General features: G+C 42.1%; 1 protein-coding gene across 1 annotated transcript; it reads right to left on the bottom strand.

Annotated features, from left to right (window-relative positions):
* Positions 1-378: 378 nt before the first annotated feature.
* engl (endoglin, like) lies at positions 379-25,962 on the bottom strand. The gene is made up of 18 exons (XM_079520093.1): positions 25,838-25,962; positions 24,882-24,969; positions 22,007-22,185; positions 21,050-21,193; positions 19,106-19,283; positions 18,330-18,528; positions 17,815-17,959; positions 16,939-17,131; positions 15,991-16,175; positions 14,986-15,135; positions 8,633-8,713; positions 7,666-7,893; positions 5,116-5,264; positions 4,487-4,892; positions 3,909-4,038; positions 3,323-3,424; positions 2,498-2,612; positions 379-505 (listed from the first exon to the last, which is right to left on the bottom strand). Exons 2-17 carry the CDS (start codon positions 24,949-24,951, stop codon positions 2,500-2,502), a joined length of 2,652 nt encoding a protein of 883 aa, XP_079376219.1. The 5' UTR covers positions 24,952-24,969; positions 25,838-25,962; the 3' UTR covers positions 379-505; positions 2,498-2,499.
* Positions 25,963-27,179: the final 1,217 nt, after the last annotated feature.

The following is a 27,179-nucleotide window of genomic DNA, read 5'->3' as shown; positions in this document are numbered from 1 at the left end:
GTTGAATAGTTGCAACTCCTTGCAATTATAGTCGGAACTCCTTGTAACTAAACAGTTTTGAGGTCAACCACACCAATGCAACTCCTTGCAATCATTGGTGTGGTTTGGGCTTACAAGATATCAAGCTACTCTCAACTAGATTATAGTTGGCATTAGCTTGATATCTTGCTAAACAAATCTAAAATAAGATACACAATAGGTAAACGACTAGTCGACTACCAATGGGTCAAATTAGTCAACTAAAATCACTAGTCGTAACACGCAGTCTCAGTCTCAAGCTCTAGCTTCGGTGTCGGGTACGCCTACAAAAGTCACGTGCACAGCATGTGCATAAACACCTTTGGCGCGCGTTTGCGCACAGCCGCGCACACGCACACACACACACACACACACACACACACACACACACACACACACACACACACACACACACACACACACACACACACGCAACAATCATTTCTTTTTGCCTTTGCCTTCTGTCTCGGATTTGCAGGAGGAAATCCTGAGGAGAGAGAGAGAGAAGGGAGGGGGAGTATTTCAGTAAACCCCAAAATGATGTATCCTACATACTATATATATATATATATATATATATATATATATTAGGCATGTAACAATATATATCGTATATAGATATATATCGATATTAATCCCGACGATATGAATCGATTTAATACAATTTACGATTTTCTAAAAAAATAAATGTTTTTTTTCTTTTTTTAGGGGGGCTAGTGAATGATGGTGTGTGTGTGATATGAAATGTGAGCTTTAATCATGTTCAAGTGCTTTTGGAGAGAAATGAGACACTTTCAGTAGTAGAGCACTGTAGAGGGGAGCTGTGTGTGTCTGTGCCCAGGTGATGGTCGTTGATGCTCATTAATATATCAAGGAAGGCAATTGTGTTTCTGCACTGTCAAATAGATCTGTACTAAGATGCCATCAAAGAAAGCTTTTTTACATGTTAACTCGAGCTAGGTTCTAAACAAGAAATGTTTACAGTTGTTGCACAGAAATTAAGTAATTTTACAGAAATGAGACAGGCAGTCACTTTCAGTAGTAAAGTTCTGTAGACAAAGGGGAGCTGTGTGTCTGTGCCCAGGTGATGGTCGTTGATGCTCATTAATACATCAAGGAAGGCAATTATGTTTCTGCACTGTCAAAAGTAATGGGGGGATTAGTTATATAAAATTTAAAAAACATCTTTTTTCTGGAAAATATGTTTTGTTTCAAATATCGTGAAAAATCGTATCGTGAACCTCATATCGTGATACGAATCGTATCGTGATTTAAGTGAATCGTTACATGCCTAATATATATTATATATATCATTATTATTATTATTATTAGTGTTTGCTTGTTTGTTTGATTGTTGTAAGCCATTTTTTTCCACCCAGTGTCAATTGTCTAATGTAATCCTGGGCACTACACTCCCTCTGCCAACCTGGGAAGAGCAACAGACTGACCTCATGTTCATTCAATGCATGCCTTTATCTTCACTGTTGGGTGAAAACCTTGTATGTCCAATACTGTGCACCACGCACTGCGTATGGCACCACATTCTCCAGGGGGCATCAAAATAACCCAAGTCAATCACCATATAGGCCAGTGGTTCCCAAACTTTTTAAAGCCAAGGACCCCCAAATTCATATGCATTTGGCCACAGACCCCCATCTGAAAAGAGTTTGTGCCAGGGACCCCCAAAAGAGAAGATTTATGTATACATAGCCTCGGAAACCGCAGCCAAACAGGAAAAGTGGCATAGGAGTGGAAGTGAATCTTGTATTTCGCTAAACCAATACAGTTCTCCGCTGCGTTCTACTGGGGAGGGGAGGGAAGGAGAGGGGAGGGGGGAGGGAAGGCGGGCTTATGGGTTGGTGAACCAATAGGAAGTTGGTGTCGGTTTCCAGTGCTAGTTTTGTCCGCCTTCTATGCCCAGAAAAGCATAGGGATCTTTCAGGCTAATGTATAAAAAAAATGAATCTAAATTATACAAACATTTCCGATATCTCATCATATCAGATGTGCAAGCTTGCCGTGCGGCACATGCAGGCTTTTACGTCTGCTATTTTTTAATAGCCAACTTATGAATGGATCAAGTGGTTAAACTATTGTAGTGCTATATTAACTATATTTGCTGGGGACCCCCTGGGAGCCCCTCAAAAACCACTGCCATGGGCTTTCATCAATAAGTTGATAATCATCGAGGAGTTATTTAAAGTTAAGAAGAAGAAGTAGTTACAGTATAAACTTATAAGAAGCACCACAGACCAGACAAAAACACCCTGCTTGAAATGTGAATTATGGTGTGTCATGTGCGTCGGCTCGGCGTGAATTGAACGCCCCCCCCCCCCCCCCCCCGCTGGGGGAAAACTTGTTTCAAATACAGATTTCAAAGTCTTTGCTGAGACGGAAATTGGGAAACACCTAATTTGTCTCAAGATATTTTCAGATCTATTTAGAGTATTTTGAGTGTAAAGTCAACAGAATGAGTCACCTCTACATAGACGTGTACTCCATCAATGCAGGGGGGATCCAGTTGCCATGGCTACCCTGACTCTGCTCCGCACCGTCCAGCACGCTCAATTTTCTGATTGGTGGAGGCCGTCTCCCTTTATTCAATCACAACACATCAAATGACCCCATTGATGCAAACAACAATGACACAAAATGTTTAGACATAAACGAAATCAAATGAATCTTCATCCCCCAAAAATGACTTCATTTCTATCAATGACACACCCCATGAAGCCTTGAATTCATAGAGATTTGTATTAATTTGATGACCGGCGGAGTCTCCTTTTGACCGTCGATGACCCGGTCAATTATTGGCTTAGGAGTGCGACAAACACAAATAAATCTATTTTAACACTTTGTTTGTTTTTCCATAACTAGAGCGGTGCCCATGGGGCCTCTACAGCGATACCCGTTGGGCACTGGCCGGCCTACTTGGAACGATGCAAGTTGGAAATGCATGCCCCAATTTGAAGTCGGAGGGGCGAATGGTTCTCGAGTTGTGTGGATTACACACAGACAGACAGACAGACAGACAGACAGACGTACAGAGACTTGCATTTATAGATAGATAACACAGAGGCCCCCTTTTCCACCGGGTTGAACCAGTTTGGTTCTTCTTCCCCCGCCTAATATTGAACCAGTTCAGAGTGTTTCCACTGAGAATGAATAAAAGTTGGTTCGGAACTGGAACCAAAAAATTACCGCCGGTTCTGTGAAAGCACCAAGGTTCCAAGAATCTAGAACGGAAACAGTTCTACAACCAAAGCTATTTTGGTGGAAAAGATTTCAGAGAGGGAGTCATTACCTGTATGAGTGTAGATGAACCACAGCGCCCCCATCAGGCTGATGCCCAGAGCAAAAGCAGCAAACACAATCCCCATCACTGGACCAGTATCCACCACCCAGTCTACAATACACAGAGTACATATACTAAAGTATAAATACTTCACTGGACCAGTATCCACCACCCAGTCTACAATACACAGAGTACATATACTAAAGTATACATTCTTCACTGGACCAGTATCCACCATCCAGTCTACAATACACAGAGTACATATACTAAAGTATAAATACTTCACTGGACCAGCATCCACCACCCAGTCTACAATACAAAGAGTACAAATACTAAAGTATAAATACTTCACTGGACCAGTTGCCACACATTGAATGCTGCCCTCAGAACACATTCCAAGGCATATACAGTAAATTTACTTTTGAAAAAGTGTTGAAAATGTTCAACACAAAACCTTCTCTTCTGGGGGGGGGGGGGACATTTTCAGATGGGGGTCCGCAGGGTCCTGCTTTATAGAAGGCATTCATAGAATCGGCCTCAGGTCTTAATGGGATGAACACAAATAACCAATGAGCTCAATGTGACCACTCCTTACAGTTGTGTTCTGGGCTGGGATTGGCCAGCTGGGACACGGTGGGTGTCTTGGCCCTCTGGCCAGCAGGGGGCGGTGGTGGTCTGCTGGGCTGGGTCACCACCATGGGCCTTGACAGATCCCTGCTCTCACACTGGAAAATACAACATTACATTTGGGTGGATTTGCCATCTATGAAGGTTTAATGACAAATAGAGCCCCATGCCCCTCGCAAAAATGTGGGCATAATTTGTGAGAGCACCATATTATCCAAAATAGACAGGACAAAAAACTAAAATAAAAATAGCGCTTAACCCAAAAACTAAAAAAAAATTATATATATATATCACATTTCCACATTAGCCCTATAGCGTCTCTACTTTAATTGGGCACATTTTCAAAATATTTATTATTATTTATTTTTTCCCAAAATGTTTAAATCTTTTAAAGATATTTTCGAAAATAGCAAAATAGCAAGAAATCTACCAGCTCAAAGCTTGTAGATAGTCTATGTGTGTGTGCATGTGTGCGGCGAGCGAAAAGTTAAAAGTTAAAAGTTTCTCATTCAGGAAGCGGTGTGTGTGTGTGTGGAGCTGCGTTACCTGCTGCGTGGAGGAGCCAGGGGCTCCCAGAGGAGGTAGGCGTAGGTCACATGTGCCCCTGTCCCCCCTAGCTGCCTCCCCAGAAGCACACAGACGCACACTGCAGTGCAGGAACTGCACAGAGTCGTTGAAAGCGGGACGCAGGACAAAGCTGAACCGCAGCGAAAGAGTCCCCTTCTCTTCCTCGGCTGGCACCTTCCTCCCTTGATTCCGTCCGTTGTCCCTTGCTGTCGTGCCGACAGGGGCGTCTTTTGCCTGGCGTGCCCGAGCCCGGGCCCGGCGTTGGAGCCGGGAGCTGCTGGGGGCATCCTCATTGCCAGAGTCTTTCTCCCTGCTGTCTCCTGCCTCCATGTCCTCCTCCTCTGGTTCAGCATCGTCCGATTCTTCCTCCTCCTCCTCGTTTCTGCTGAGGACGACGGAAGAAGTACTCAGACTATTAAGTTATACTAGAAGCGCAATGTAATCATGCTGTTATACTAATATGCTGTATTCGAAATATCACGTGGGTAAAATTACAGAAGTGTTGGCATCAAATTAAAGTTACATAGTGCAGCTTTAATTACGATTTTGAGGTAATTTAACTTTACTTGAGTAAGTTAAATATTAGCAGGAGTAAATGTACTAGTTACCTTCCAGCACTGCTGAGGACGAGCGAGGGGTCCGAGGAGCAGCCGTCCTTCACCAGGGTCCAGAAAGGAGACTTCCGGGGGTGTGAAAACGGTGACACGACACATGACGTCACCTCGACACCCTTGCTAACGGGCCTGTTGACCGACACCTGTAGACAAGAATAACAAAGGTAGGTATTCTTTTCTTCCCACATCTATTTATTTATTTATTTTATGGTTAACTATCGTCGCTGTCGGGTGGAAACTGAGCTTGTGTCTCGAGCTTGTGGATCTACTTTTGTGTGATGCTGTAGTCAGTGTGATCAAGTATGGCGTTAATCATATAACGTTACAATTTACAATTTAGGCATTTAGCAGACGCTCTTAATCCAGAGCGATTTACATTAAGCAATAACAAAAAGCATGGCATACATCACATACTGATTGCCTCGTCACTCAAGGGTCCTTCTGGCCGATCCACACGGTCACGACTCTTTTCTGTTCTGGCCCCACAGTGGTGGAATGAACTCCCCACTGATGTTAGGACAGCAGAGTCACTGCCCATATTTCGCCGCAGGTTGAAAACCCACCTCTTCAGGAAACACTACCCTTCCTCTCTGCCTGACCTACTTGTTGTTAACTAGTTGTACGAACGCTTGTTTTCTATTGTTGTATTGTTTATTGGATCTTGTTTAGTCGATACACTTAATTGTTTTAGCTCATGCTCATTTGATTTAGCTATTTTGTCTCATCTGGTTAAGGAAATAGGTAGCTGATATATTGCACTTTTACCTTAGCGCTAGGTATACTCTTGGTTGCTTGTTTTTGCAGAAAATGCACTAAAAACTTCTGGTGATTAGTAGTTTTTGTTCCCTACCTATGTTGAATACACTTATTGTAAGTCGCTTTGGATAAAAGCGTCTGCTAAATGACTGTAATGTAATGTAATATATAAAAAGTAGTTATCATGAATCATGCGTAAACTAAGAATGTAACAGTGGAGTATCTATGTAAGCTATACATACTATACTATATAATATATTATACAAAGTTCTAAAGGAATGACTGGGTTGTCATTTATGATGAATTCCTGTTCTGTTCTTTGACTATAGAAGTGTCTATCCAAATCATGTGCCACTGACTTGTAGCAATGTATTGCTATTTTTGCAATTAATGGATTTATTAATTTAACGGATTTGGTCCGCGGACCACCAGTTGAATATCATTGCCCTAAAGCAACCAGGATGCAAATATGTGGTTCTATTGTTAATCAGCAACCTTTTATATCGGGCCATTATAGGCTGAAATAGCAAAATGTGGACTTTTCTGATGAATATTCTCATGTAATACTGGTCCTACTCTAGAACAAAACTTGACCTTGTTTTTCCAAAACCTCCGGCCTCTCTGGCTGCAGCCTAAATCAAGAAGGCAATTACATTGGTTTCTCTTCATTTATACATGTATTTATTTGAAGTGCCCTTCTTACCTGAAGCAGTATTTGGCCCAGTCTACCTCATTATATCCACTTAGACATCTACAATACCCTTTCTTTAAAGTACCAAACATCTTCAACGAGGTTGGATGGAGGTCTTTCTGTTATAAAGCCCCATTTGATTGGAATAATCATCATTTACATCTTGACTCACCTTGTTTATGCTTTTGTCGATGTATTTGCACATTCATTCCTCTGTTGCTTAACAGCTGACGATGTGGTGGTTGGTGGGGTGTGTGGGAGAGGCTGAGCAAGCTGTCTGTGTATTTATGTATGTACGTATATGTATATTGTCTGTATCTGTGTACTGTACGTTATATGTATATTGTCTGTATCTGCGTACTGTACGTTTTATGTATCTTGTCCGTGTGTTACGGGTCCCCCTCGAAAATGAGATGCTGCATCTCAACGGGGCTATCCCTTCAATAAAAATCTGAAAATCTGAAATCTCTTCATAAAATCGAGTCAGAAGTTTTTCATTTGCAAATAAAAATATATAAGTCCCTACCTTCCCTGAAAAGGGAAGTTCCAAGTTAATCCTGCTCCATTGTCCACCTACTGGTTTTACAATTACATCATATTTGCACAGATTGTCTACAGGTAGGACTAGGACCCCAACACCCAAAACAACCAGAAAGATATATACAAATTTGCTGTATTGTGAATCAGCAGGCTTTTGTAGGGCTTGTTCAAAATTATATTATAAAGTTTATTACTAATCCTGATATATTATTATTATTATTATCTAACCCTAACCGAATGTGAAGCCACGTTGTCAGACCAATGTGCCGTTGGAATTATGAGCGGATCCCCTTTTCTCTATGACTCAAAACAGATGGAATGGCAAAATATTGTTCTATAAGTCTTAGCCAGTAGCTAGACTTAAAATGCAGTAAGACGCATGCACAGCCACGCACGCACAGCCGTGCACACACACACACACACACACACACACACACACACACACACACACACACACACACACACACACACACACACACACACACACACACACACACACACACACACACACACACACACACACACACACACACACACACACACACACACACACACACCTCTACATAGACACGGCGATTAGCAGTGATGACACAGGGGCCAGTGGGTCTGTGCTCGTAGTCTTCGGTGACGAACAGCTTCAGGGACAGCAGCGGGGGACCAGGTCTGTGTCGGGGGGGCGGTTGTGGGAGTAGGGGTCCCGGTCCTGGACCCTGGCCCAACCGTGGGCCCTGCGGCGCTGGCCACGGACGGGCGGGTGGGAGCGGGACGGATGCCAAGCAGCTGAACTGTACGAGCAGAGAGAAGAGGCACTTTGAGGTACTTTTACTTTACTCGAGTATTTCCCACTTCCAATGCTTTTACTTTTACTCCACTACATCTCAGAGGCAAATCTTGTACTTTTACTCCATTACAATTATTTGAAAACTTTTATATTATTATTACAAAACATGCATTACCCACTTCAGCCCTATACATATTTCGGCCATCATGTGAAAACAGCCGATCTATAAACCCCAAAATATTTGTATACATTTGAAAACTTGAAATGAGACATTCTGCAAGTACATTTTGATGCCACTACTTTTGTACATTTTGAATTCCGGACTTTTACCATTGATACTTTTACTTAATAAAACATTTGAGTAGGCTACTTGTTCCACCACTGAAAACATGGCACTTATAGGGAGAAGATTGAACCACTTGCACCCTATCTGTTGACAGGAGTCCCCCAGGGACTCACCAGCTCAGTGGCCTTTTGGTTAGAGCATTGATTCTCAAAGTGGGGTCCTGAGGGTTTCAGGGCATATTATTACAGCTATAAAAGCTTTCAGAAATAGCCAAATTAGTGGCTCTATAAGGTAACAAGTCACAATGTGTTGCGCTGCGACATGATGTGAGCATGAAGATAGGCTAATTGCGTAATGTACAGACACACCTGGACGCGCACACACACACACACACACACACACACACACACACACACACACACACACACACACACACACACACACACACAGCTCTCACGTGTATGGCCAGGGGTCCTGCCTTCCTCTCTGTCTGGTTGTGTGTGAGAATATTCCGAGGTTGTTCTCTCCATAACAAAACCTAGGGCAGAAAGAGAGAGAGACAGAGAGAGAAAGAGAATGAGAGAGATCATTTACAGTTTAGACATTTACTGTAGCAGACACTCTCTCCAGAGTGACTTACAGGTGTGAGATCAGAGTGGTGGACAAACAACCAGGTAAATAGTCACATGAGAACAATTAAGTGCCTCAAAGAAACTAGGATACCAAGTAAACAATGAGCCCAGCATCTCTAAACCACTGCTTTGCAAAGAGTTTCAGGAGGACTGCAGCAAATTGAGGAACAGCTTAACCGTTTGGCCGTCAGGATTAATTAATAATTCGCTGCGACCCAGATGTTACTTTTGTTACTTACACTGTGTGGTGTCAGATCCATATCTGGACTCCCGCTTGGCGATCAGCAAGGGTTACCGCGACGATTACAGCGTTGGCTATGGGCCGTAAAATAAACCTTGTTTTGACCAGAAATGCCATCTGGGATGGCACGCTCCATTGCTGTTGACAACATCACCTAGCAACCCAGTGCTAATGTAAGTAGCATTATGACTTGATCTATCATAACCACTATAAAAGACCAATTGCCGTGATACTAATTTTAATTGCCGTAGATCTACGTTATTGGCGGCTAAGACTTTGCACAATCTTGACAGATCTTCTCTTATGGGGTCCCCTGGCACAAAATGAGAGATTTGTGCTTGTGACCTATAGTTTATTTGATCCATTTGTAACTCTGAGAGGGTGGAAACATAACCACATTTGCACCCCCTTAGAGTGCACTTCTAATAGGTGTTATAGCAGTGTGTGTTACACTGTTATAACAGACAGACAGACAGACAGACAGACAGACAGACAGACAGACAGACAGACAGACAGACAGACAGACAGACAGACAGACAGACAGACAGACAGACAGACAGACAGACAGACAGACAGACAGACAGACAGACAGACCACGGTGTTGCTTTTAGTCATGACAGATACCTCTATAAATATATTCAGTCAGCATCATGCGTCACTACATACACGTAATGTAATCAGCCACAGGCAGCATGGAACTAAACAGAAAGGTCTCCACTCCACTGGCTCAGCAACACAGCCCCTGTGAACCAAGGTCCTTAGTACACCAGAGTTAAGTAATATGAAATAACAAAAAAATAGATTTGGGGGAAAAAAATAAAAATATAATAAACATTAGTAAACTGAAATAAAAAAGAGTGATACATAAATTATGCGTTTCAGGCCCGCATTGGACGCCAGAAGGGCTGGGCAGTCATGGGGCCGCGGCTGAGCCAAAACAAAGATCTTAAGTTGTAATACAAAAAGACAGTGGTGACTTTCGGCCGGTGAAGACCACAAATGCCAGGGCAGATTTTCTGTGCCAGTCAGTGCCTGATGCGTTTACAAAACGAACTAAAATCATGGAGAAAATGTCTTCAGTTTTGTCCTGGTCTTAGCACTTATTTCAGTGAAATCAGTTATGCTGAATATGTTTTATTTTTCAATTCCCCATATTACATTAAAAACTAAAACACTAAATAAATAAACTAAAACCAAAAACTCACTTCAAACAGACATTTTAAACATTTATTTTACTCAAAAAATAAATTCAAAACTACAATAGGATTGATGTCAAACACACACACACACACACACACACACACACACACACACACACACACACACACACACACACACACACACACACACACACACACACACACACACACACACACACACACACACACACACACACACACACACACACACACACACACACACACACACACACACACACACACACACGTGCGTGCCAATGCTGTGTGATGCTGTTGTGTTCAGTGCAGTGTTCTGGGCACAGTGACCCACAACCTCCAGGTGTTACAGTGGTATTATTATGGGATGGAAGGCCTCCACTTAGCACACATGCACTCAGATGTGCTCAGACAGGCAGACAGTGTGATTACATGCAGGAACCATTTGCCTTGCCTTCCACTTCCCTCTGTTTAGCTCTCCTCACTGAGGCTTGTGCTTGACTTTCGTCTGATTCATAACTTGGTCTGCATGCCACGTCTCGTAACACAGACAACAGATGATCTACAAGCTCACAGTAGGGGTCTTATTATCAACGATTCAAAATAGATTATATATAAAATAAAATGGTAAATTGTGCAATTATATAGTGCTTTTAAGACACGTAGGAACATCGATGTGAGCCTGTGGAATGATGCCGGCGGGAAACTAAATCAGGTTTTTTCTGTAAGCACACCTGTTACCACTTGTTATAGTCATGCTTCATGTGTATGTGACAAGGCCTCTTCTATGTTTGGTCCTAAAAGGTGTGTGGGTGGTCTGATTCACATTATGAGAAATGTTCTTTCATGCTGAAACTTTTCTTAAGTTTGATTTTATTACCCTGTCAGCAGCACTGCGTGTAGTGGCAGGGTCATTGAATCTAGTGGTTCTCAAACTTTTAAATGTCAAGGACCCTCCCTTAACCCCGACAGTATAGACAAATTCAGAAACGGGTCTCATGGTCGCAGCTTACGTATTTCCTGTAGGCGGAGCCGACATATATGCGGTGTAAACCCGTACCTCTTCTACTACAGTGAATGGAAAAGTGACTGATGTTAGACTGCTCAAACGTTACTCTTTTTCCTGCTTTTTACTAACACTAACTTTATAAAGATGCCCAGAACAGCGATGAACCTGTGTAGTTTATGGCTGCTCCAACAGTGGTGGCAACAATCAACTTTGGAGAGAAACGGAATGTCAAATACACCGCACCGTGGTGTCTGAGACCAGAGCTGGCTGAGAGGAAACAGTGAAAGGTCCTGAAAGATACATAATGTCAACGGCATAGATATGGCCTGGCCATGTGTCATTTTGTTTACATATTTATAACAAAGTCCTGTCACAGGACTCCTGTTTGAAGGCTAACCGGACCAGAATCAAAATGCAACTACTTAAACATTTGGTCCTTGATCCGGACCTTCTAAGCAAACTTTGGGTGTGAAAGCGCCATTATGTATCTTTCAGGACCTTTCACTGCTTCCTCTCAGCCAGCTCTGGTCTCAGACACCACGGTGCGGTGTATTTGACATTCAAGTTTATAAAGTTAGTGTTAGTAAAAAGCAAGTAAAAGAGTAATGTTTGAGCAGACTAACATCAGTCACTGTAGTAGAAGAGGTACAGGTTTACACCACAGCTATGGAAATACGTAAGCTGCGACCATGAGACCCGTTTCTGAATCCGTCTATACAAATGGACAGGGGTCCATTTGGTTCCATTTGTATACTGTCAGTCAGAGTTACAGATTTATAAGTTGTAAGGGTCAAATTTAGATGTGTGCAGTCCTGGCAACACTATACTGGTTACCTGTATTTTAGAATTGATTTTTAAAGCACTTTTATTTGTTTACAAAGCACTCAATAACTTGGCACTTTCAAGACTCATTTGATTACGTTGTACCGGTATTATTTTTGCCCGACTTTGTTCTTGCTCTTCACTTAAACTATATACTGTTTAGTCTTAACTACAAGTTTCTGACTTCAACATGCCTCTCGTTCAAAATATGAATGGGGGATTATTCAGCGACTTCATCGTAATCATCGGCGAGGTAAGCAAGCAAAAATATGTCTCCCGGTTTTTGTCCGGAACGGAAGGGGGTGCTTACAGATCGAGTAAGCGGCCATATCTTCCCGGCACCCCGAGCTTCTATTTTGAAAGAAATCCCGGCGCTGATTGTGTTAATGTGAAACACTTTGGTTGTTGTTTGATTAACATGGCCAGCATTTGAACCTGTTGGTCTGAGATGGTCACGCCGTGTGTTGCATGAAACGCTCAATTAATAACACTGGTTTTAGCACTACTGGTGCCATCTAGGAAGGAAGCTAAAATCATCCCACTTCCGAAAGACAAGAATAAAGCATTTACTGGTCCAAACAGTCGTCCTATCAGTATTTTACCGTTGCTAAGCAAAATAATAGAAAAAATTGTATTCAAACAGGTCATGGACTACTTTTCCAATAACGATTTACTCTCACCCTTTCAGCATGCTTACAGGGAAGGTCATTCCACAAGCACTGCACTTTTACAAATGAATGACAATTGGTTATCTTCCATGGACAATAGGAAATTAGTAGGTGCTGTTATGCTGGATTTCAGTGCAGCCTTTGATGTACTTGATCATGCCTTGCTTGTAGATAAGTTAAAGTGTTACGGTTTCACCTCCAATGCATCATCTTGGTTTATTCATTATCTCTCAGGGAGGCAACAGAGCGTTTTCTTTAATGGCAGCTATTCAAAATGGAACCCCATTAACTGTGGAGTTCCACAAGGTAGCTGCCTAGGGCCTTTGTTATATTCTATTTTCACAAACGATTTACCATTGGGTATAAAAAATGTTAATACAATTATGTATGCTGACGACACAACACTCTATAGCGCGGCTACATCTGAGCAAGCTGTAACTGACACCTTAAATATGGCTTTAGCAGACATTTACAAATGGATTGAGTGTAACAAGCTGGTGTTAAATATTTCTAAGACAAAGGCCATTGTGCTTGGATCTAGACACATGTTGGGTAAGAATCCTCTGTTAGAGCTGTCAATTGGCACCACACAAATTGAACAGGTGAACACTATAAAACTTCTGGGAGTAACTATAGATAGCTCTTTATCTTGGTCCAAACATATAAATAATATTGTCATCAAAATGGGAAGAGGAATCGGTATGACTAGGAAGTGTTCTGCGTTCATCACTCACTCTATAATGAAATCTGTTATTCATTCTTTGGTTTTGTCTCATTTAGAATATTGCCCTGTTATCTGGTCATCAGCTACAAAATCTGATTTGAATAAGTTGGAGATTGCTCAGAATAAAGCGGCTCGTCTGGCACTAGGCTGTTCATACCGGACAAGTATTAGTTATATGCACGAACATCTGGCATGGCTAATGGTTGAAAAGAAATTAGCAGTGAGTCTTCTAATGCTACTGCGGAACATTATTTCCACTGGTAAGCCGTATAGCTTGGCTCACCAGTTGGAAATGACTTCTGAACATGGTTACAACAACAGAGGAGCAGCTTCTGGCAACATAAGAATAAAAACAACACCAAAATCAAACTGTCTTAAACACACTGGTATATATATATATATAGGTCAATAATTCTCTGGAATGCACTGCCCAAAAACATCTTATCTACAATTCATAACAAAATGACTTTCAAAAAGAATATCAAGATATACCTTGCCAATTTGCCAAGTACATAACTGTGAACTGTGATTTGCGAATTTGTTCTTTTGATTTATAATGGGTTCTTTGTATTTGTTTTTATTTTATTTGTTTTCATTTTGTTCTGTTTTTTATTTTAAATTGTATTTTTAGTTGTACATTTGTATTGTATTTGTTTTATTCAGGACCCCAGGAAGACTAGACGCTCAGTCATGTGTCTCTAATGGGGATCCTTCAATAAACATAAACATAAACATCTAGTGGCAAAAAAATAATAAAATTAAAATGAATTATAGGACGGACGTGTTTTTTAGGCCAATTTCATTGGAAAAAACGTTCTTATATTCTGCATAATACGGTATGTATGAAAGGTACAAATAAAGTCATTATTATTAGTAGTATTACCGTTATTAAACAGGATTACACCTCCCTCTTAAATGTACACTGCTCCCCTCCTTTATCACTCACATTGTGTTTGCCTTGCTTGATCTCCCATCTTGTTCTACGGTATTTTTTCTGTCTAACTAATGAGCTTCCAGGAGGTTCCTGATAAACAATACTAGCATGTTTATTCACGGCGTATATAGTAACATTAACAAACAAACACTTCAACAAGCCCATCCCACCCCCTAATACTCAGTTCAAGAAACAAACATGCATAATAGTGAACTATGTTGCATACAATTATTATACATTACGGTTATATCTGGTGATTTTTAACTGCCTGATTTTATTGATAGTTTCCTTAAACCATTCACCAATATTGTCACCGCCAGGAGAATATGCCAAGGAAGAAATACCACCCTATATTTTTCAAAGTTGAATTAGTTGTATTTGTTGTAGTTGTATTTAGTTGTTTAGTTGAGGCATATCACTGTCATATAGGGAATAGGAATAGGCTTCAATTCCTTAGAATGGCTGTAAACGCATAACTTTGAATTACAATATTGTCCAGCATGATACCATATTGAATATTGACTTTTGAATGATTTTGTTGTTCCGTCAGCCTTTCCCTCCCACCATTTGTGTTGTTGCTGTTGTTGTTGTTGTTCATTCCTCACCGTGTTCTTGTACAGAACCCCTCTGGGATGAAGCAAGGCTGTGGTCCTACAGGAAAACACGGGGAACGCCAACAGGAAATGGCTGCCGTTGGAGCGTGCCTGGCATTTAGGATCCTCCAGAGTCACAGCAGACACCCACACTGACAAGGTCTGTGGGAGAGAGAAAGAGAGAGAGAGAGAGAGAGAGAGAGAGAGAGAGAGAGAGAGAGAGAGAGAGAGAGAGAGAGAAAAAACAATGGATGCAATGAATACAATGAATTTATTACTGAAGTAAAAAATACTCTAGGCCTGAATTAAAAATGTTACTTGAAAAATGTTTTGATGCCAACATTGTTGTGTAGGCCTACTTGTGAAAGTACTCATTATTCAGAATGTCACGTTTCACTTTCAAAATGTTGTGAAAATAGTTTAAATAGATGTGTCACATTGTGAGCTTGTAGATCAGCTATTTCCGAAAATATGAAGTGTGGAATATTGGTTAATGTATGTTTTGTAATAATAATCTAAATCTACTAACTAAAGTTTTCAAATAATTGCAGTGGGTACAGTATTTTACTATTTGCCTTTGAGATGTAATGGAGTATAGAGCCTTGAAATTATGGAAATATTTAAGTTCCTCAAAATTGTACATAGGTGCAGTATTTGAGTAGATGTGTGACTTTTGAGGGGCGCTAGCCCCTTCAATGCCTGGCTTTTTTTGTGGCGTCATGTGGCAGCCAAGTCTATGGACTTTTTAATGTTTACTTTAAACATGCCCCCGTGACGTCATGTGGCAAGCCTATGAACATTTCTATGTACATTTTGTTAGCTTTACACAGGCCCCCCCGTGATGTACAAAAGCAAACATTAAAAGGCGCCCCTCACTTTACACAATATATGTTTTAAGTTTAATTTAATAATAAAGTCCGGCCAAAATTCACTCATTCACTTAATGTTACAGCTGTAGCTTCCATCGAAACCGAATTCATGGGTCACCGATTTCAATGTAACGTGTCATATGGTGACCTGTAGGTGGTGCTGGCTCACAGCCACGCTGAGGCGGCCGTCCTCACACTGGACAGTGAGGGCATCCTGACCTCGGCCGGCTCCACCCCCTCCTCCTCCTCCTCCTCCTCGGCTGAGCCACTTCCTGAACCTAAGCTCCTCCTGCTCCACCACCTCCTCCCCGCCTACTGGTGGAAGCACCTCCTCTAGAGACAGACAGACAGACAGACAGACAGACAGACAGACAGAGACACAAACAGACAGCACTACCTCGCGGTTACAATATTAATGCTTCTGATGACTTTTAAAGTTACGACCGGCAGATTAGTTATAGGCGATTCTGCTTCCAGTTCATTTGAGGTGAATTCCGGGATTTTCAAAATAAAATATCCCGTAACTACGGGCAGCATAATATTAGACTGAATCGCGAGCGGGCAGGGAATAAGTTAAAACAATGCAATACTGCCTCATCAAAGTTGGTATTGTCTTTATATATTGTCAATTACTTGCATGAGAGGGGAGAGGTGGTGGAGTTAGTTGCATTAGGAGACAGTTTGAGGGTCCAATGGAGTTAAAATAAAATCCTGAAATTTTTTAATTTCCTGACAAATTTACATTTAGGAGGGAGTTAGGTAAGTTTCTCCCCGACAGTAGAGATATGTTACTTGGTTACAAATGTGGGTTTTCATAATACCAAAACACTTTACCTTACGTAGATAATAACAGTAGTAACAATAGTAATTATTAGATTACTGCTATTATGTAATCGCATTTCTATATATAGCAATGCGATAACATAACATTTATAGATATTTAACTAATGAAACATATTAACAAGAGCTTATGATTAAATAATGGCTACATTGGATCCACAAAGGTAATTTTTTCATGAAGTAACGACTTTCGACATAACAAGGTTTCAGACAGACAGACAGACAGACAGACAGACATACAGACAGACAGACAGACCTGCCCCGCCCCCGGCAAGCCGGATCACAAAGCGATTGGCCAGGTGAGCCTCTGTGTAGGAGCTGGGGCTGGGGAAGCCGTTCTGATTGGCCCACGCCAGTAGATCAGGTGTGGTTGAGAGGTCAGCGTCCAGCACGCTGGACAGGGTCAGGTGAGACGGTGCTGGGTAGGGGGGGGACACACTGTTGGAGGACTAGTGGGGACAGACAAAGACAGAGACACATGCATCAGGACAGGGTCAGATGAGACGGTGCTGGGTAGAGGGGACACACACTGTTGGAGGACTGGGGACAGACAAAGACAGAGACACTAGGACAGTGATTGAGGATGATACTGTAAGTGGGACCCCAAATAATTAATTAACATTAATATATTTAAAAATATATATATTTAGTTTTTTCGTTGAATCTTGAAAAATGGATTTTCATTGTGATAGCGATAAATAGGAACTTAAAGTATACTATGTTATTTCCAAGTGGCTTATGTTCAAGTGGGCCCTGCCCCTGACCCAGAACGACTAGGCAAATGGCTAATGGCCTACCGCATACAGCAGTACACTACAGATTCATAGAATAAGTACAAGGATCTGAATGTGAAATTACTTTTAATTTGTTATTAATTCATAGCTCACAATACAATAAATGGAATAGAAATGAAAGATGCACACGTGATCAAAAGTCAACATATAAATAAATGTACATCCCATGTGTGTGTGTGTGCGTGTGTGTGTGTGTGTGTGTGTGTGTGTGTGTGTGTGTGTGTGTGTGTGTGTGTGTGTGTGTGTGTGTGTGTGTATGTGTGTGTGTGTGTGTGTGCAACTGTGCGTGTGCAACTGTGCGTGCGTGTGTGTGTGTGTGTGCTTTCTGCTCCACTCACATGCACATAGACGCTGCCCTGGACACCGTGTGCGGTGACGGCCCAGTTGACTGGTGCTGCACTGCTAAGGATCAGCACCACGTTGTGTGTCCCCGAGTTAGACACAGGGGGCATCAGGGAGACAACCACCTCTATCTGCAGAGACCTGAGTGGCGGAGGGGGGGGGGGGGGGGGGGGGAGTAGGACCAGAAAACATATTGGCTTCCAACTCTATGCTTATCAGTGGCTTGTTAATATATATTTATTTTGTTTGGGGTTTTTTAAGCACGGTGATGCTAAACATCACCATTTAACAATTTAGACTTTAGGTTAACCACATTAACTCCAGCATCCCTGTTTTGGGCACACAAAAAATACAAATGCTAAAAAATAAAATAAAGATGTCACAAGATTTGTCACAAAATAATGATAAGTAATATGTTATAAGTGATTGGGAAAAAGCATATTGCTGCCATGTCAGGTCTCATTAAGAAATTGAGATGACATACATGTTTTAAGACAAGAGGCTCTCTCACCCACAGAGCGCAGAGCCGGCCGAGAGCAGCTTGATCACATGCACTTCCTGGTCCTTCACGTGCACATGCGGGTCATTGTCCCGCCTCGCCGCGGTGGGCGCACTACAGCCGTGCACTTCCTGTGTCTGCAGGTGGGACGTCAGGTAGTTGTGAGAGAGGAACAGAGAGCGGAGCTTGCACACCCTGGGCAGCGTTGTGTCTGTGTGGACAGGGCGTGGTTCATTATTATAGGTTTGCATTCATCATTTGTTTCTATTTTTATTTCATTTGGACGTTTTGTCTTCAACTTCAGTTCAGTTTTAAATAGTTTGTAAAAAGGGATTTTCTTGTTTAGCAAACATATTTTTTGTTTTAGTTCATTTTAGGAGTATGAGTGATATTCAAAAATTAAAAAAAGAAAAATAGTCGATCGACAAGCTACAACATGTCGCAATGTGACTCGTTGTGAGCTTGTAGATCTGATTATTTTAGTTAGTTTTAGTTTATTTTATTTAGTTTTGTAAACACAATACAGTTTCACTGTCTCATCCTTTTTTGTAAACACTAATCCAATTTCTTTATTTCAGTTAACCAAGTAAGCAGGGAAACAAACTAGAACCAATTGTATAAGATGGGACAAAATTACATTTTGTTCATAATAAAAATGACATAGCTGTAATATTAACAACCTCCCCACAATTACACAAAACAGAAGATACACTGGTATAGAGCCTTGATGGACTCCACTCAAACATAATAGGGTTTAAGTGGTTAAAAAGGATAAAACGAGGCCTCACCCTCTCCCAGGCCGATGTAGACCCGGTTAGCGCGGTCCGTGTGTGTCAGAGAGGTGAGGTTGGCGTGGTGCCGCAGAGCCCAGCGCAGCAGCGCCCGCGGACGGAAGGGCAGCGATGGAATGGAATACACGCGCAGGTTATGGACGGTGTGGGACTGAACCGTGGAGTTCAGGGACACCTGAGACGTAGGGGAGAGAGGGAGAGTTTGAGCCCAGTTTATTTGATCCATTTGTCACTCTGAGAGCGACGATGTTACCAAATGAAACCGTAAGGGCCCACATTTGCACCCTCTCAGAGTTAAATTAGAATAATCAGTAGTAACAGTGATATATGGTTTCTATCAGGGCAGAAACCTCTTAAATACATATTTTAACTTTTTATTTGAAAATTAACGCCCTACTTGATCATACAAGCGTCACACAAAAGCCTCAAAAGTAGCAGATCTACAAGCTCGAAACCCGGGCCGAGTCCAGTATAAATACAGTATATCTCTGTAGTCTGGCAGAAAGCAGCTACAGTATGTCCAAAATATTCACTTTTCAGGAAACGGGGGATGTTTTTAGAACAACACAATATGCTGCCTCATAAGAGTCTGTATGGTGACTTTATACATTGTCAGATACTTGAATGTGTCCTTATATTATCATCATTTTACCCAAATACAGCTCAAGTGGAGTTAGGAGCTGTTTTTTGACCATATTTTGTAAAAAACAAGTTTGAGGATCGAATGGAGTTAGGAGGTTTAGTCAGAAGCGGGTTGTAAAACCCACACACAGAAGTAAAGGATGTTCAATAGCACTGATACTGATTTAAATTTAAATTTAAATAACAAGGCTGAAAAATAGAGAATACTGTTTTCTGCCCAACATCACTGAAAGACGACGATATGTTAAGTTTGTTGTAACCATTAATCAAACAGAAATGTATGTAAAACCACATGAACTCAAACATTTTGTTAAAATAGCATATAGCTAATCTACAAGGTCAAGTTTTCAAAAGATTTTACATAATGACAACTTCTATGGGCATTCTATGGCTACTTACTTTTACGTATATTTTGACTCGAGTACCTTTTTATTACTGGATTTTTACTTGTAACTGTAGCATTTCTACATTGCTGTATTCATACATTCATGTACTTTTACTCAAGTAAAAACCACAGCTGTGTGAACTGAGCGGTGCAACTATTCATTTATTATTATAGTAGCTGTTTCTTTCTACTATTGTAGTGTACTGTGCTCTGTACTGTACTTTGATTATTTTTTGTAGAGAAATGACAGTTACCCGGAACATCCAGACCCCCAGGAACGCACCAAGGGCTTGTACTGTAGTGTACTCTGTGCCACTTTACTCTGTGCTGTAGGCCTACTCTAGTGGCCACTTTTGGTGTTGCAGCTGTCCGTGCTCGTACACAGAGACAGACACGTACGTAGACATAAGCCAAATTCCAATACCCAAAATCTCGGCCACTCGCTCACTCACACTCGCTCACTCAAGCATGGAGATGTTACGGTGAAATTCGTGACCTGCTGAAATATGTGACAATCGTCAGTGACATCATCAGTGTCCGAATGTAAATCGTTGCAGTTTGTTTATTAGCAGAGTTAAATCTAGCAGTATTCAGGCCACGTATTTAAAGACCTCCATGTAAGTTGTGTGAAGTCCACAAGATGGTAACATATTTGAGCAGCTCACCAATTTCACCATAATTTGCCATGCTGGAGTGACTGAGTGTGAGTGAGCGAGTGGCCGAGATTTTGGGTATTGGAATTTGGCTATAGGGACACACATAGCTGCGTAATGGAGCGGAGGCACCGCTCAACACTGAGTATACCTGCACCACCACAGGGAGGTGTGGAGGCAGCCTCTCTGCTCAACACTGAGTATACCTGCACCACCACAGGGAGGTGTGGAGGCAGCCTCTCTGCTCAACACTGAGTATACCTGCACCACCACAGGGAGGTGTGGAGGCAGCCTCTCTGCTTGCAGCCACCAGCTGACCGGCTGCTGGGAGCTGAGCACCAGGACACAGGCTCTGTGAGGGCCACTGGACGCAGGAGGGGACACAGGCTTCAGGACCACCGTCACCTGCAGACACCCAGAGAGACAGTAGGAGGGATCCTATATATACTATAACTATAGCCAAATACAGTATTTAAAATGTTTTGTGACAGCCAGGGACCCGGAAGAGAAGATTTGTGAAAAGAAATGCCTAAATTATTCAAGATTTCCAATATTTTCAACATAAGAAAAAGTATTTTTTTTATAACATAAAATATGGATAAAGTGGTTAAAGAATGTGATGCTGGCCCAGGCCAGGCCTAACAGTCCAGGCACCTACAGTAGGCTCCTAATGCAGCCTGACCCGGTTCGAATCCCGTTCCTGACGAACTTTGCGGTATGTCACTCCCTGTCTCTCTCCCGTCATTTCCTGTCTGTCTCCACTTCCTCTATCAAAAAAGCCCAAAAATATCTTAATAATAAATAAATAAAATGCAATGATGTATTAACCAATTGAGCTGGGGAGCCCCCTGGAACAGCACTGATACAGCAACAAACATTTTTCAGAAAACTCAGGTCTTAATGGGAACAGAATAATAAAGAAGAGCTTGTGCAGTAAATCCTGTAGGAAGTGATCATTAGCACAGTTTGTTGATCACTCACGTGTATAATTGTGTATTTTTCTTATGCTATGTTGATGAATTGAATACATAGTCCCCAGGACTTATTTGTGTTATCGTTTTAACTTTAATGTCTTACTGTACCACCTGCTGTTTACATTTAGGATCCCTGGTCACTTTGAGAACCATATACTGTTACTGTAGCTCAAATCTAAAATGACACGGATGCTTTCCCGGATTGAATGGGTTGAATGAAAACAGAGGTTAAATCCAGTGGAACCTGATGGTCGTCCGGGCCGTTCGTCGCTGCTCTCCCCACCGCGATGACGTGCGTCTCTTTCTCGCCACTCTCCCGGGCGGCACAGCCAGGCCCGGCCTCGAACTGCTCCAACAGAGCCTGGACCGGGTGGCGTGTCCCCACCGGGGACACGGAGCACCGCATCCCCCCACCACTCTGAGCTGACAGACAGACAGACAGACAGACAGACAGACAGACAGGCAGGCAGGCAGGCAGGCAGGCAGGCAGGCAGGCAGGCAGGCAGGCAGGCAGGCAGACAGACAGACAGACAGACAGACAGACAGACAGACAGACAGACAGACAGACAGACAGACAGACAGAGACAGAGACAGAGACAGACAGACAGAGACAGACAGACAGACAGACAGACAGACAGACAGACAGACAGACAGACAGACAGACAGACAGACAGACAGACAGACAGACAGACAGACAGACAGACAGACAGACAGACAGACAGAATGAATGAATAAATTAGCAAACAAACAAACGAATAAAGAAGAAACTAACTTGTTAAAAAGCGGGTGATAGTGGGTGAATTCACCAAATTGTGGCCGGGTCCTATTTACATATTATTGCTGTCAATCCATATTCTAACTTTTTTTGGGTTTTTTCGTAAATGAAAGCCCTACTTGATCATACTAATAGCGTCGGTCATACAAAAGCATCAAAAGTAGCAAATCCAACACACATTGAAACACAGCGAACTGAGCGAAGTATTTCGAGCTTGTAGATCTGCTACTTTTACCGTTTTTGAATTTGAATCCTGAAAAGTAACAGTTTTGAACATATGAGGTTTCCACCCGGCAGATAGCCTACTACAGTATATATTGGGGCACTACTTAATTTCTGCCCACAGGGGAGTGCCACAAAATGTGAATATAGCTGCACAGTTTGAGGAAAGAAGTCGTAGCTATAAATAATATGCTGCATGACTATCTTAACTGCTTTGTGACTCATGCATACATTCCTACATCCTTCAAAGTTCAAACAACTTGTTAGTCACAATTATGACTTTTATTGATTTCACAATAGTACAACTATAGTATTTTTGTTTGCCTAGAATAGATACATTTGTTACTAGGTCATGTTGTGGTTGGATATGTCATGTGGTGTCATTCATTTATAGAACAGAACAAGGATATAAAACAGCATAGAACAGGATATAAACATTATTTTAGCCTGCATGGGAATGGGAACCATGACTAATCTGACAGGGCGAAATACTTTGCTCTTTGTGTTTCAGTCTGGCCATGCCAGGCTAACGTTATTAACGTGTATGGCAGTGGTTCAGCAACTTGCAATGGGACTGGTTTTCAAGATACTCAAGGGACCAGTGCCCATGTACCTGTCAAACTACTTCAAAAGAGCGAGTAACACCCACGCCAATGGGCACAACACCTACAGTCTACAGTTCGGCATAAACATTACTTACTTAAGGCATAAACATGGGGATGAATTAATTCTACTACTACACCACCAAAATGTGGAGTGCCCTACCAGCAGCCAACAAAAAGTGTGACTTTTGTTTTAAAAGAGCACCAATTTGCACCAACTGGTCTTCTAGCTTGCCAAAGGAAATTACCCCCCATTGTTTTTGTGTAACTTTTACTGCTAGTAATATTGATGATTTATTGTATAGCAGCCTATTGTATGTCTTGATATGTATTGATTAATTGAATACATAGGACCACAATGGTGGTACTCTTGCCGTTTCCACATTTATGTCTAAAAAGTATTCAATATTCAATCAATCAAACTCTTGGGAGTTAAAGCTCCAGATATGACTCCAGTCCTGACTAATAATAATTTGGCTGGGGACCCCCATGGTCCCTAGACCCCTCTTTGAGAACCACTGGTGTATGGGTTTTATATCATATTCTATTCCTGTTGTTTATTGTTTTGTTACCCACCGGCCAATATGGGATCGGCTGGGTATCTGTGTACTCCACTAAAGTACGTTTCAAGGTTGGTATAAGGTCAATAAGGCGTATTTCGGTGTTCTACATTGGCCAATAGGGGACCACCATTCTTGGTGACGTAACTAATGTACGTTTCAAGGTTGTATATAAAGGGTGTAAAAGTAAGCATACATGGCCTACTTGTGCGCAAGCAGAGTGCGCAAGTACTGCGATCAGCTGGGTATGTATATGTGTCGGTGTCCTCCAACAGCCAATAAGGGACCACCATTCTTGGTGACGTAACTAGGTACGTTTCAAGGTTGGTATTAGGTCAATGAAAAAGAGAGGGAACCCGCACTCATATGCTCCAAAAGATAAATTTATTGACGACGTTTCGAGCCAAGGCTCTTCATCTGGTCAAACTCAAGTTGTCAGTGATCCACCCACTTAAATAGACACCCACGGGTCACGTTACTCGTCAGTGGGTGGAACCAACACGGTATTAGGTCAATAACATGTCTAAATTATTTAGAATAGCAGAGAGCTCTAGGACTCAGAGCAGCAGTCGTACCCAGACAGCAGAGAGCTCTAGGACTCAGAGCAGCAGTCGTACCCAGACAGCAGAGAGCTCTAGGACTCAGAGCAGAAGTCGTACCCAGACAGCAGAGAGCTCTAGGACTCAGAGCAGCAGTCCTACCCAGACAGACAGCAGAAAGCTCTAGGACTCCGAGTAGCAGTCATACCCAGACAAAGAGCTCTAGGGACTCAGAGCAGAAGTCATACCCAGACAGCAGCAGAGAGCTTTAGGACTCAGAGCAGCAGTCGTACCAGCAGTGGTGAGTGCACCTCATGGCACGCTCTGCTTGCGCACAAGTAGGCCATACATGGCCTCCCTTTGTGCGAAGCGCAAGTTGGCAGGTCGACAGAGTGCATTTCTAGTTTTTATTGTCTCTTACCTGTTGTTTTCTTTGCCATTAGGAGGAGACAGAGAATGGTCCATAGAGTGTCTGGCAGGGGTGCCATCATCAGTGTGGTTTACTACAACTACAGCAAAAATAGTCTTTACCACTATCCTATCAAAGGATAAAGTAAAGACAGTCATATACTACAGAAATTCAAAATGTTACACATGCCATGCCATGCCATGCCTTGCATGCAATCAAGTAAACTGAAGAGCACTTAAGAGCAACTTTAGCAAAAGTATAATTTTACTCAGAAACAAAATAGGCCTAATGGCTAGCTTACTCTCTCAACTTTTCAATCACCTTATAACTTAAATGCATGTGAATGTAGATCTGTCCACAGTCAGACAGAGAAGTCCACAGAGAAGAAAAACAAGACCAATAAAAATCAGGCGCAAATTATGAACATCCCCTAGCTGCATCAAAAAAGTCACATTTGATTGATCCTGCATCTTTCATTTGTAGCCTATTATGATAATGCTTTAGGCTGCTGATTGGTGAAACCTTCCCTGCTCAGAAACTCTCAGACAGTGTTGTGCATCGGGTCGGACAGCCAGAACCACAGGTATTCTGCGGTTGTCTGTCCAGTACAGGCATATAGTTATAGACTATAGACTGGCTGCTACTGTATAGTCTCTTAAAACTCATGATAGAAACAGATGGACAGGGATTATTCGATTATTCCTCTCACTAATAGCTAAACAAAAAAGGAGAGGGAGAAAGATATACTGATCTTAAGATCTAAAAAATAAAATAAAAAAAGACTCCAGCAACCGATAATAATAACCGATAGTTTGTTGGATGCTCATTTGTCAATACAATGAATACAACTGCATCTTCTATCACCAACAAGCAAACAATTCAAAACGATAGGTAATGTTACATTTTGTATCTAATATAAATAATGATATGCTGCAGCCGAAAACGTAAACAAAAACAAGACAACTCACCTGTCAAAGGACGAACTGATGTTGTCGCTCCTCAAACTGCTGTGGAGTTTTGACAACAAAAACGCATGCAGTACGTCTCTCTCTCTCTCTCTCTCTTCTCTCTTCTCTCTTCTCTCTCTCTCTCTCTCTCTATGACATTTGCGAGTCAAGTTGTGCCACTGCATGTGGATATATCCCACCAGGGACAGGGTCATGCATTTTCATCTCCATTGAACTTAAGAGGGAAAAGGTGGGGGTAATTAAGGATAGAGAGGGGGGGGGGTCTTAATGGGAGGGGCTGCAGGATGGTGTGACAGACTGGAGAGAGGAGAGGAATAAAAGGGCCATGAGGACGCAGTGCAAACGTAGTTAGGCAGCAGACAGGGAGGGGAGTGTAAGGGGAGTGTAGAAGTCTACATGAGGAGGCTGGACTGGAGTTTCAACAGTACTCACATTTTTTACTTTAAGTAAAATTATCAATACTGCAATTTTACAAGTAGCCTAAGTCTGGAATTCAACATACTTAAACAAAAAGTAGGCCTATTCAAAATGTACTAAATAGTACCAGACTAGAAAGTAGGCTACTCATGCAGAATGTCTGATTTCACGTTTTCAAAAGTAGGCTATAAATCTTTTAAAAATAGCAGATCTACAAGCTCACAATATCTCAAGCATGTAGATCAGCTATTTCCAAATAATGGCCGAAATAGGGTTTGAGACTGGAGTTATAATTACTAGAATTCCGCGGGCCTTCTGCCCGCTCATCCTAGCACCACGCGTCGCAAATGGGAAGAAGGCAGAGGGTATGCGTGTGACATCATCACCAAACCAGGAAGTTGTGGCAGCGGTGGCCGAACCAAGGGGCCAGTGAGGCTATTCAACGTTGAAGCTCTCCTCCCTAGTGGTAGGAGGAGGGACTACAGGCGGACCCGTGGATTCATGACCGGGAAACCCCGTGCAGCTGGGCTTTAACATTGAGCGCTCGGTTGCACTTCCGCATTTGACCACCAAAATTTGGTGGTCAAATGCGGAAGTAGACGTTCTGAGACGGTACTTCCGGCAGTCTTCCGGGTGCTTCAAAACGCCACTGAGCAACTTCCACTGACATGAATAGCTGGGGGGGCGGAGCTTCGCGCCAGATCAGTCTCTATCCTTTTATATACTCTATGGGCCGAACGGATTGCGGAGCGGTCTTGATACCGGAAGGTCTCCCGTACATCCACACAGAAAAGTCCTATTTGATTGCATTAAACAACGTTAGACAATGTTAAACTCACTTTGCATGTTGCTTTGCCACTCGATGTACCATTCACTTTAAGCATGTGCATACCCTCTATAGCGGGAGGGCAATACTCAATACTGT

This window comes from Electrona antarctica, assembly GCF_951216825.1.
Source record: "Electrona antarctica genome assembly, chromosome: 14".
NCBI lineage: Eukaryota > Metazoa > Chordata > Actinopteri > Myctophiformes > Myctophidae > Electrona > Electrona antarctica.
Note: the sequence above shows the minus strand (reverse complement) of the source record. Positions and strands in the feature narration are given on the sequence as shown.